Below are 13,482 nucleotides of genomic sequence, written 5' to 3' on the forward strand. Positions count from 1 at the left end.
TTCATTTTCTTAGTGATATCTTTTGATGAGCGGAAAATTATTATTTCAATGAAGTTTCTTTTACCAGTTTTTTTCTTCTATGGCTAGTGCATTTTATTTTCCTATTGAAGAAATCTCCTATCTAAGACTCACCTTAGTCTTCATTGTTGAGGGTCCTTAAGACCACGCTCGGCTTCGATGGTTCACTAGAAGGACTCACAGAACTCAGAAAAGCTGGTAGACTCATGTTTATAGTGTACTGTGGCAAAAGAATATAGATTAAAATCAGGAAGAGAAAAAGGTTGGTGTTGTCGACTGAAAAAATGCACAACCTAGAAGCTGAGGGTTATGTTTTATTCAGCGGACTTTCTGAGGTCTTCAAGCCAGGGAGACAGGACTCTCAGATCACTCTGAGGGACTGCTCTGAAGAGGCAAGGGGGGAGCCAGGATATACAGTAGTTTTTGCAACAAATACCAGGTAGTTGGAACATCAAAAGTTTACTGTTAATTAAAGAAAACCAGACATCTCACGTTAAAGAACGTAGCGCTTTTCTACGTATGGGAAGATGCAAGAGTCTGGGCTCACTGAAATCATTGCTTTGATATGCACCTCAGCTACCTGGGGCCAGCATCCTGTGCTTTCTCATCCAGGGTCTCCTCAGGGTGCACCGTCGGGGTGGCTGCAGCAGTTGACTGCTAGATGATGGGCATTCGGCTTCCATCCTGAGTTTCCTCAGGGCTCACCATTGGGGAGGCTATAATGTGATGGCTTGATGGCTACAGCATCCTTTGTTTACTGATATGGCAGGCAACATTTTTCACTCACAGTCTAAGAGAAACCAGGTACAACTTTCCAGGTGTCCACTCCCAGTGGAGTGCTTAAATCTCCTGGGAACCATGTAGGGCAACACATGTGAAGTGTCGCCAACCAGGGAAGCTCACGCAGGACTTGGTTTGTTATTAGAGGTCAGTCATGTAGTCATGAAGCAACCATGTGACTAACATTAGCTACTCCATCTCCAGTTCCCTCCAGAGGTCAGACTGATATACTGTGGCAGGGGCCCAGGTTGAACAAAAACAGGCTTTTACCATAAATCTGATTGTTAGCATAAACTTTGCTGTGGCTCAAGGCCCCAGGTCTACAAAGACACTTTTATCAGGCAGGATATTCCAAGGGCTAGAGGTTATCTCCCAGTTGCCCCTTGAGGGCCAGTCCTAAACAACTTTGGAGTGTGCAGGATTTGGGCAGTCCAGGCCCGCTTAGTTAGCCCTTTACTGTACAGTCTCAAAGATATTCTGTATTCTTCTAAAAGCTCTGTGGTTCTAACATTTGTATTAAATCTGTGGTCCACATCAAATTAATGTCTGTGTGTGGAGTGAGATAAAAATTAAAGTCCATCTTTTTCCATAGAAGTATCCAGCAGTTCAGTACCACTTGTTTAAAAGTCTTTCCTTTCCCCATTGAATTAAACTGGATCCTTGGTTGAAAATCAATTGATTATATAGATATGAGCCAATTTCTGGACCTTCTATCCTTTTTCTAGTACCACACTAGCTTAATTATGTAGCTTTATAGCAAGTCTTGATTTTAAATAGCCTGAATCCTCCAACATTATTCTTTTTTCATTATTTTGGCTATTCTAGGTTCTTTGCATTTCCTTATAAATTTTAGAATCTACATGTCAATTTCTATAAAAATTATTGGGATTTTGGTTGGAATTACATTGAATCTATAGATCAATTTGGAAAGAACTGATACCTTAATATTATTGAATTATCTAATCCATGAACATGGACTATCTCTTCATTCAATTAGTCTTCTTCACATTCTCTCAGTAGTGTTTTATAGTTTTTAGTGCAGAAGTCTTGTATATTTTTTTTTCAATTGAGAGAAAATAAATTCCTCTTTTTTTCTGCATCTAACCTGTTCCCTTCCGTGGCTGTACTTTTTTTAATGCGACTGTTTCCTTGGACTTTTATGTGCACTCACACATTTATCTTTATTGGCTCCCATACCTCCTTCCTTAAAATTCTAACAGTTGATTCTTGGTAAATGTTACGTACAGCTGCTTGTGATTTTTTTTTTAAATTGTGAAGGTATATAGTGATTCTCAAAGTGAAGGTAGAGAGGTGAAGAGGGCAAAACTCCCCATCAGGTGGGCATCTCAGAATTGTTTCCTCTTCCATTCTGATGTATTTCCCTAGGCCAGAGACTCCCATGAGCCACGGTTAATGGGAGAGATTCGTATCCCTCTCAGATACTGGCTCAGAAAATAAATTAGTTGAAAACCACCACTCTAGAAACCTCAAAATTTATTCCTACAGATATGTCTTGAGGAGTTTATCTCATGATTTTATACAACCACGATTAGTGCGTAATTGCTAATTATTTGTTATATTAAACAAATATTACAAATTGTGTTCAGACCCAATTAGGTGAGCCCCACAGTCTAGCTTATATCCACCCTCTCATGAGGGCTAGCTTTTCTATCCCTAACAAGCACTCCTTTTGCTTCACATAGCAGTCACAAAGATTTACATGCCACATGCAAAATAAACAGGGTCTTTATAGATGAAAGGAAACATGTTTCACTTGAAAGGCAGATTCCTAAGGAATAAGTAATAGCAAACTAACTTTTATCACATAGTTTTTATAAAGGCCTATAAAATCTTGAGTTTCTTGAGATGTGGAGAGAGTTCATTTTCTAAGATAATAGGAACCTCACAATATGGCAAACAAATTAGAATTAGTTACAGATGTCTTTCATTGAAGCAAATTCGATTCACTCAACCTTAAAGGTAAAGAATTAAGAAAGTTGGAAACCAATTCATTTTATGGAATTTGAGACCTTCAGCTTAGAGAATTTGTGAGAAGTACCTCATGAACGTTAGCTCAAATGTTAGAATCATTTGGAAAAGTATTGTTTTGCAACCATGACAACTGTTTTAAATTTCCAAATAAAAGATAGGTGTATATAATAAGCATTCTGAAAGAGGGAAATATGAATCATAATCCATTCAGGGTACGTCAATAATGACAGACTAGAAAATTACAGAGATGCAAAGAGAATATTTTTTCTATCCAAAAACCAAAGTCACATATTCATATTTACTTTTTCCAGCTACTCCTTGCACTTAAGAAGATAATTTTAAAGTAAGTTATATGTTTTTATGATGGAAAAAAGCATAGGTAGGATGAGGTGAGAGTATGATAGAAAGAAAAGGAGATTTTGATGGAAGCAAAAGGAAAAGAATAGAGCAAAACGGCCTCAGAGGGAAGATGAACCTAGAGGAGGAAGGAGAGGCAAAAAGAACAGAATAGAAACTGAGGGTGGAAATAAGGAGGCAGGGCAGACAGGTAGGCCCCTGAGTTTGAGATGGGTTTGGACAGCACCCCTCAAGGGCCCACACTATCATTCAGGCCTCTTTTTGGTCCTGTAATCTTAGCATGATAGTGAATGTGATGGTCGAAGCCATTTGGCTCAGCTGATCACAGGCTGTCAGAGTCAGAAGGGGCTTTCACTGAACCCTGCCTCTCACCCATGCCAGGGCCAGGGAGACTGTGTGTCTGAAAATGATTTTCTAATCTCTACTTACTTCCAGAAACGGAGCTCTTACTATTTTAAATTGAGCCTGTGAAGCCACTAGAAAGGATTTCCTGTGTCATAGCCTTTTAACTGTCTTCTGTTACTCTCTGTAACTTTTGTAAACTTATTTTTTAAAGCCACGCGAAGAAGCGCTGCTTTCCCTCATGGCAGCTCTCACAGTATTGGAGGACTTGCTTCCCTGCTTTTTTAGCCATTTCTCTTCCAGCGTAATTTTCATACCTCCCTACTGTTCTACTCCATTTTATAGACACAAAATTCAGTTCTGCCAGAAATTAATGCATCACCAAAACAGTCTGCCATGATTGTACAGTTAGTTACCTCCTGCAGTGTAGACAGTCAGCTAGTATTTCTAGCCACATATTATATTTACTATTAAAGGAAAACGTGTTTCCTATAAGAGGATAATATATACTTACTATATATAGGTACCATATTTACTTTTGAGGGATAATTTCGCAGGGTACAGAATTCTAGGTTGGTGGTTTTTTTCACTCAACACTTTACATATTCACTGCACTCTCTTCTTGCATACGTGGTTTCTGAGGATAATTAGAATGTGGTTCTTATTTTTGCTCCTCTATAGGTAAGCTGTTTTTTTTCCTCTGGCTTCTTTCAGGATTTTTTTTTTTTTCTGTGATTTTCCATAGTTTAAAAATGATATGACTAAGTATAGTTGTTTCTTTGGCATTTTTTTTGCCTGGTATTCTCTGAGCTTCCTGGATCTTTGGTTTATTGTCTGACGTTAATTTGGGAAATTCTCAGTCATTGTTGTTTCAAATATTTCTTCTGTTCCTTTCTCTCTTTCTTCTCCTTCTGGTGTTCCCATTATGTGAATGTTACATCTTTTAGGGTTGTCCCACAGTTCTTGGATATTCTGTTCTGCTTTTTCTGTCTTTTCTGTTTGCTTGGGGAGTTTCTATTGAAATATCCTCAACCTCAGAGATTCTTTCCTCAGCCATGTCCATCAATAATAAGCCCATCAAAGACATTCTTTGTTTATGTTACAGTATTTTTGATCTCTGTCATTTCTTTTTTTTTTTTCCTTAGAATTTCCTCCTCTCTGCTTATATTTCCTATCTGTTCTTGCATGCTGTATACTTTATTCCTTAGAGTCTTTAGCATTTTAATTATAGTGATTTTAAATTTCCAGTTTGATAATTCCAACATCCCTGCTATATCTGAGTCTGGTTCTGAAGCTTGGTCGCTCTCTGTCTTCAAACTATGCTTTTTGCTTTTTTAGTACGTCTTTTAATTTTTTTTTTTTTTTTAATAGTTGGACACATTGTACTGGGTAAAAGGAACTCCAGAAATAGGCCTTTAGTAATGTGGTGATAAGGTGTGGAGGAAAGGAAGCATTCTATGGTCCTATGATTAGGTCTCAGTCTTTTAGTGAGCCTGGGCTTCCAGACTGTGAACTTGACACATGCCTCTCAGCTGCAGCCCCCACCAACGTCGGGTGGAACAGGATGGCTAGAGGGGACTGTGCTTGGGTACTTGCCTTCCCCCAGGTCACTTAGGCTCGGCAAAAAATCCTGTAGCTTGGACTCTGGTTAAATATTTCTCCTGAGGGCAGACCGTTTGAGAAGAACAAGATGCTCTGGTGTATTTCAAATCGTTCCTTTTCCTTCCTCTACCCCTGCCAGAAGCACAATTTTTCTCCCATATTTACTATGAGAACCTGGTAGAGCTCCAGGAAGTAAAACTCGCTGAAGTTTGGGCTGCCCCTCCACCCTCCTGACTGGGTCCCCTTGGAGATTTTAACTCTCAAGTTTGTCCACACTGAGCTTCTAGCAATTCAGCCACAGTTCCAATTTCCCTACCCCAGCACTGGTTCCTGTGGGTTTCTGCTCTGGTAGGTCGTGATCCTCTGTATTCACTCGTCACTCTCTCCAATCTGGGGGACAGCAGTTTGCCCTTTGACCTCACTTCTCTTATGGATCTAAGAAAAAAATGTTGATTTTTTTTTTTTCAGTTCAGCTTTTTACTTGTTAGGACAGCAGTTTGCCCTTTGACCTCACTTCTCTTATGAATCTAAGAAAAAATGTTGATTTTTTTTTAAGTTTGTTCAGCTTTTTACTTGTTGTTAGGACAGTGTAAAGACTTCCAAGCCTTTTACACACTGGTCTGGAAACCCAGAAGTTCACTCGTCTAGAATTAATGCAGCCCAAGAGTCTTATTTTTCTCCTGCAACATCATTATGGGCTCAGATTAGCCTTGTAGACCAGACCAAAACATTCATATGTTTGAGAGCTTGACTTTTTTTTTTTTTAATATGAACTCACGTTAATCCATGCCTCCCTATTCTATCTGTAATGAGCAGTTGTCAAAAGTTTTAACCTAAGTGCATAAACTTTTATTTATCTTCATTAAATTTTATCTGTTTCATTTATTTCTCATGCTACCCTGTTGAGAGTATTTTAAATTTTGATTATTTTATCTGATGTATTGGGTACCTCTGCAGCTTTTGGTCTAAAATTCATAAGCCCATGTTCTCTTTCTTCAAGTCTTAAAACTATGGGATATTCTATCTCAAAGGGACACAAAATATCATATAACTCAGCCCCCATGGTTTAAAGATAAGGAAACTAAGGTCCAGACAACAGGCTAAATAACTCTTCCAAGTTACGTAACTCAGTGACAGAAGATTATGACCTTAAAAAAAAAGGACTGGTGAGGAGGTCTGTGAACCAAGTCTGAGACACATGTCACCAGAGGGGTGCTAGAACATTCAGCGGTACACGTGAGGTACAGTTGTTCAGCTGTAACTAAGCGTGTATTACCCTCCATTATATCCACTGCACCTTGATAAAATCTGGCAGAGGTCAACGCTTCGGATAAGAAACAAAGTTGTCTTAGAATGATTTTTTTTTTAGTGAACGAGACTGGCTACTTGTAATAAACTCAACCATTTCCAAGTAATTAGTAAAAATATTTGTATAAACCAGTCTATTTTACAGTTTGGTTTCCACAGTCCTTTTGAAAAATCAGAATATTTCCTCACTTCCATTCTTCTGATATTTCTATTTTTATTTAATAAAACAAAATAAGTAATATACTTAAGACAAGCCCAACTGTCTAAAATTTTAAATGTATCTAAATAACAATTGAATCAACAGACTATTTGAAAATGTGGGGGAAAATCTTTGATGCAATTGCTTTATTTTTTTAAAATATTTATTTATTTTATTTATTTACTTGGTTGTGCTGGGTCTTAGTTGCAGCAGGCGGGCTCCTTAGTTGCAGCTCACAGGCTCCTTAGTTGTGGCTCACCGGCTCCATAGTTGTGGCATGCGAACTCTTAGTTGCGGCGTGCATGTGGGATCATGCAGGGGCCCCCTGCATTGGGAGCGAGGAGTCTTAACCACTATACCATCAGGGAAGTCCCGATGCTATTGCTTTAATCAGATGCAAATGTGCAGCTTTAAATGCTTTTATTGGGAAAAAGAGAAAATGAAGAAGTGAATGAATGGATGAATGAATGAATGAACCAAGCATTCAACCTTTGGGAATATAGATAAAATAATTAAATATGAGTTGAAAACTCATTATTTGACAGAAATATAAACAAGCATCTAACAACATTTTATTGCAAGAGGAGTGAAATAAACAAATATTAGATACTTAATATTAGACTTGAAAGAAATCTGTAGGTAAGAAGGAAATAAATCAGGGTGGTGAAAAGATTTGGATACCAGGAAAGGAAAGAAGGTTGTGGAGAATTTTTACAGAGGCGATAATTTTTTTTTTTTTAAAGCTTTGGAAAGGTTTTAGAAGTTGAATGAGAGCAGCTCATGATCCTGGCAGTTAAGAAGGCATTGGAGACCCTAGAAGCTATTTCAGTAAATAGAGTGTGGGTTAGAAAGCCAGGCTGCAAGAGATCAAGTTGGTAGGAAGAGGGTAGAAGAGGCAGCAAGAGTCACCCACTTTCAGAATTTCAGAAACTGTACAAAAAGGGCCCAACAGTGAAGCCAGGTTGGGTTCTGGTACAGGTGTTTCGAAGGATTCATGGATCTTCAGGAAGCTGCCTCTGTTGCTGCTGATTTAACCCACTGAAGAAGGCTGTGCTAAAAGAAAGTTCTTGGCACAATTTCCAAACAATTCCTCCTAGGTGGTACTGTTTTTAATAATAGTATGTAGTGTAGACAACAGTAACGAAAGACTTTGATTACACAGAGCCAGTTGCTCATTAGATTTGGTGTTCAATGTCTTGTTAACGCCAAAGCCCCCCTAGCATATCTTTTTTTTTTTTTTTTTTTTTAGCATATCTTTTAACACTATTTACACATTGCCCCCATCTTTAATCCAATCCAGTCCGGTCCTCACTGTCCGTCAGGTCTCTTGACAACTGCATTAATTTTCATTAATTTAGCACACGTGACTTAACAGCCAATAATAATTGTTGTAGAATGTTTAGTATGTCTTGTGAAGACCGCTGCTGCTAATATTTAAGATCTCTCTTAGCTAACTTTGTCATAAAAGCTGTCATGCCTGAAACACAAACAGTGGGCAGCATGCTTAGCATGCTTGCTCTAGAAGTGCATGGGTTATAATTGTTTCTATCTGAAAATACAGTCACCTTCAATAGTTGTTTTCAAAACTCTTCTTATTCTTCTGGAAGCACGGGTAGTAGATGAGGGGAAAATTGGTTGAAAACAAAAAACGTTCAAAAAAGGAAAACAGGGCTTCCCTGGTGGCGCAGTGGTTGAGAATCTGCCTGCTAATGCAGGGGACACGGGTTCGAGCCCTGGTCTGGGAAGATCCCACATGCCACGGAGCAGCTGGGCCCGTGAGCCACAACTACTGAGCCTGCGCGTCTGGAGCCTGTGCCCCGCAACGGGAGGGGCCGCGATAGTGAAAGGCCCGCGCACCGCGATGAAGAGCGGTCCCCGCACCGCGATGAAGAGTGGCCCCCACTTGCCGTAACCAGAGAAAGCCCTCGCACGAACCGAAGACCCAACACAGCCAAAAAATAAATAAATAAATAAAGTAGCTATAAAATTAAAAAAAAAAAAAAAAACCAAAACAGCTTTATGATGCAAGGCTATGATGCAACATAATTTAAAAAAAAAAAAAAAAGGAAAACAGTGCTCATCCTCTTTCAAGAGCTATTCAGATGAAAAATGGCTCGGCATGAGCTTGATCTGTATGTTTTTCATGGTTTTTAGTAGTAATGAAGATGCCTTAACCATAGTCTCTTGATAATGCTCTAGCAGTTTCTTAGTACTTTTATCAACATATGAATTTTAGAACTGGCAATATGGGAATTTGACTAGTACATTTTTGTTTATAAAAAAGGGTAACAACATTATAACTTCTTCATATCCGTGAATTATGAGTCTTGACTTGCATACAAGCGAAACTAAAATGCAGTGGAACTTCAGTATCCTAATAACTCTTCTTTCCACCGTGACTCGCGAGCAAGGGGGATGCACGCAGGCTGCTGAGTGCACTGCAGTGCCAGAGGTGAACGCCTTCTGAGTCCAGAATTTATGAGTTCTTTACATGTCATTCATTCTTTTTCTCAATAAACATGTACTGAGCGCCTTCTCTGTTGCCAAGCTGTAGTGTCTATACATTGAGAGGTCTCTACTTCCTTAGAAAGTGTATAAAAATTGGAAGTAAGTGGTGCATCATCACTATACATCCTCATCTCCATTAGGAAACATTATTCTCAATAATTTTTGGAAGGACATTAAATAGCTTTGTTCTTTAAAGATGAAATGATGCAAAACGAACCATTTGAAAAAGGATTTTTTTTCACATTTCATGCGTTATAAATGAATAGCTCTTTTCTTTTATAAAGCAAATTCCAGGTTTTAAATTTGATTTGTCCAATCTCTGAAGCAATATAAGTTGCCCATACCTAGCCCATAATATTAGCTAGGACCGTTAAGACTTTATGGAAGGAAGAAGCATAGTGTTCTTTGCTTTTTATTACAGAACTCTGGATCAGTTCTGTTTTAGCGCCCTATCTAGTAATGGCAAAGATACAGCCGTCATATAAAAAGTAGGAGAATTACCATGTAAGTGCTGCCAGGTAGATCTGAGAGTAGGAAATGATGGCAAAATTCAAGGTAACTAAAACCATAACAAGTGGATCCCTCAAACTTGATTTTCAGTTTCCTACTTTTATGAAAAAGAAGCTACATGCGAGAAAACAAGCTTCTATTAATGATTGGGCAGTAAAAATGCAAACTTTGATATTGACATGGTCAACCTCCTACAACTAAAATAATTTATAATCATAACTGTTCTTTCACATAATAGCCCTGAGATACTTCAAGATGATGAATCATTTGGGAAGTAATCATTCATTTTAGCAAATGTTGACTTGGTGTCCTCTATCTGCCAGGCAGAGCACAGGTGCTGGCAAACCCTGGTTGCCGAGAGAGGACCTGTCTGAGAGGGAGGGGGGAGTGGAGGGGAGTTGACTGCTGCTGAGACGTGGTGCAAAGTAAGGATGGACCTTCGCTCTGCGGAGTCATTGGTGACCTCGAGGGGTGGTTTCAGAGCGAGGGCAGGGAGGCCACAGCCAGACCTGAGTGGGCCAGGACTGGAGAAGCACAAGTAGCACACTTCTGAAAAGACGTGTTGTGAGGAGGGAAAGAAGTAGGATGGCAACCAGGAAGGAATGAGGGTTCAAAGGAGAAGTTGGGAGACACGCTTGCGCGCGTGCACACACACACACCACGGTTGTGTGCTAATGAGAAAGATACGGTAGAAAGGGGGAGATGGTGATGCAGGAGAGCAAGATCCAGGAGCAACAGTCTCCAAAGGTCAGAGCAGATGGGATCTCCCCGCACGTGGGGAGGCGGGCCTTGGCCAGGAGCAAGGGACGCTTCCTCCATGGTAATAGGTGAAAAGCCTTAGACTACAGGTAGACGCAGCTGCCTTTTAACAAATATTTCTAGAACACCTGTTATGTTCTAGGCAACTGGCAACATGGCAGAGAGACCGAAGTCCTGTCTCCATGAAACTTTTATTCCAGTGGTGGATGGGGGAGGTGGACAGATCATAGCCAAATAGGTAAAATATGTAGTATGTCAGATGATGCAAAGCGCTATCAGGAAAAGTAAAGCAGGGACGTGGGGAAGGAGGATACGGAACGCGGGGGCGGTGGTGTGGGGTGAGGGTGGACTCAATTCTCGTGGACCAGAGCCCTTGATGTACTTCTATGAACTGACTTCGTGGCTCTCAGACACATTTATTTTTCAAAGTCAGATTATATATGGCCTTGTTCCCACAGGCCAGAGTTTGTGGGAAATCTATTCTCAGCCTGGCTTCCCAGGTGCCCCCTTCTGTGGGTTACCCCAGACTCGCCCAGCCCTGCACCTCTCCTTCAGAGTCCTCATCACAGGTTTTAGTCATATATCTATTTATGTGATTATGTGATGAATGTATTTTCTAGAACCTCCAGGAGGGAAACTATGTCAGCTTTGGACAGTTGCAGTGTTGGCCATAATGGGCCCTGTTTGTTGAATGAATGAATGAATGAAAAGTAAAAAGACTATTTTCCATAAGCCACATCTTTAAGAATCTTGTTGTTTTATTATTCTGTGGTCACTTTGAAATTATCACGCCTCACTTTGTGTAGCTGATCTAGACCTTTTTCAAAGCAGGTAAGGTATGTTTTTATATCAACAGAGCATGTGAAATAGAGTTGTCCTCTAATTTAAACAATGACTCTCCACCTAATTTGTTTTTTTACAGGACCAGTGCCAAAGGTGCTCCCCTGAATATAAATAAGGTCTCTACTAGCCTGATGAATTTTGGAAGAAAGTTGATTTCTCCGGCAACGGCCCCGTGCGGTGCGGATGGCCCAGTACCGGGAGGCAGTGGCGGTACCTCCTCCCCGGCTGTGGTTCCCCCCAGGACCCTAGCAGAGGCCCCCAAGCATCCTCTGCAGCAGCAGCAGAGGCTGATGAAATCGGAAAGCATGCCAGTGCAGCTGAACAAAGGTAAGGGAAAATACTAGTTAATCTAGAGGAAACACTCCCAGGGTAGCCTGGGATTTCCTCACCTGTCTATGAGGAATCACCGTCCTAGAAAGAGAAATTAGTGCAAGACTTAATTTTTAAAAATCTGTTATAGTAGGCCCTTTTTAAATGGCAATATCAGATACTATATTGTTCTTAAGAAGGTTTTATGAGGTAATTTGTTAAAGTACTTTTTTTTAACATCTGTACCTTAGTATACTTGCATTTGTGTCCTGGTGATGCCCGCAGAGTATGGCGTGAACTATCACAGCACGGAACTTGAGGTCAGTTGACCGAGATCTCTGCTAGCTTTGTATAGTGATGCTTCTGGCTAGAAGAGCATCTGAAATGGGAAGGTCTGGTACCCTGGGCTCTGCTAGTCACGGCATTTGTCCGTGCAGTTGGTTTGGAGGAAGCGGGTCACCAGGCTTGCAGTCCCTCTTCCAGCTGCTTTACCTCCAAGGAATACAAACTAGAGCCCAAAGCGGGGAAGAGGCCAAACAGAATATCTCAGGCAGCAGAGTTAGTGTCTGAGTCCCTGCACTGAGAGAACTAGAGGACATGAGAGCCGGATCTCTCAGCTGACGAGTGTGCACTGCTGCTGGGAGTGCCGTCAGCGGCTCTCCTGCTGCTGGGACTCAGGTACGCTCCTTTCCATTTCAGGGCCTTTCCAGCGCTTCACCTGCCTCCGGTGTTTGGTTCATAAGGGAGCCCTTCAGGTTCTTACTCAGAACCTTTTTCTCTTATTTTCTACTTATTTCCAAAGACGTATGAATTAAGTACCCCTACTCGTAGCCGATGAGAAACAGCCACACTTATTTTTAGTGATGGGACTCTGCTATCTATACTATGGAAGCAAGAAATAGTAACACGATGGCAGAAAATCTACAAAAATCAATCCTAAGGCCTCACAAAGCATAGTGTCTGTGGCCAGTTAGTGTCAGAGCAAATACCCTCCTGACCCCTGCCACATCTGTGTCTTAAAGGTGTCCCTGGATCATAGCCAAGTTCAGTAACAGGTGTTGACAATAACAATAGTAATATTGAATCAGTAAGAAGACCTTAAACCATGTTCCATATACTCTGTTTAAGAAGGTTGCATCCAAAATTATTTTAAAAATTAAATTATTGGCATTTAAACTGGTAAAAACTTAAGTTAAATGGACTCTTCTCCAATGATAGAAAATAATGAGTTATTCAATAATGAGTGTGTGTTCTTCTGTTAGTTTCATCATATTATCTATCACTGCCTATGTGAAGTATTAGACTTTATATAATTAGTATTTAAATTTCTATTAGAATATTCCGTATACCTGACATACGAATATCTCTTTTAAAATTACATTCTTCTCTTTTTAATGTAGAGCTATCACACATGATTTAAAGAATAGGAGACTTCAGACCATTAACATATTGTAAATGTATTTTAATGCCAGGAGACATGCCCACTTCCAGGATGGAAATGAATGTTATTTTATATATTTCCTAATTGTACTGTTTTACTGTTCTAAACAAATATGATTTCAATATTGCTTTGATAACAAGCTGTAGTCAGTAGTAATTCTAACTGATGGCAGCAAGTGAGTCAGAGAATCTCTTAATGCCGTTAAATTTTCTGAGGAACCAAGCCAAATGACTATAGAAATATAAAGTTGTGTCTCTAAGGAAATGTCAAGTATTAATATCGCAGTGAGTGAGAAAGGAAGCGCATGAGGATGGAACAATTGATGAAAACTAAGTCTCCAGTTATAAGGAAACAACAGAGCGCTTAAGCAGAGTATTTGGAACATGAACATCGCTGGGGCATTTTGTAACTGATCCCTGTGCTGAACGAAAGTGGTCTTGTTTGGCAACTCTCCTTTTTATTTCTGGTTTGTTCTTTTCATGTCAGCCTACAAAAAGCTTGTCTACCTTCATAT

General features: G+C 40.0%; 1 protein-coding gene across 1 annotated transcript in view; it reads left to right on the forward strand.

Annotated features, from left to right (window-relative positions):
• TBC1D5 (TBC1 domain family member 5) overlaps positions 1-13,482 on the forward strand; it is a 534,463-nt gene that overhangs the window by 449,860 nt on the left and 71,121 nt on the right. The window contains exon 18 of the mRNA XM_057545046.1: positions 11,298-11,545. Coding sequence (XP_057401029.1) covers positions 11,298-11,545 — 248 coding nt within the window. The remainder of the gene's footprint in view (positions 1-11,297; positions 11,546-13,482) is intronic.

Source organism: Balaenoptera acutorostrata, chromosome 4 (assembly GCF_949987535.1).
Source record: "Balaenoptera acutorostrata chromosome 4, mBalAcu1.1, whole genome shotgun sequence".
NCBI lineage: Eukaryota > Metazoa > Chordata > Mammalia > Artiodactyla > Balaenopteridae > Balaenoptera > Balaenoptera acutorostrata.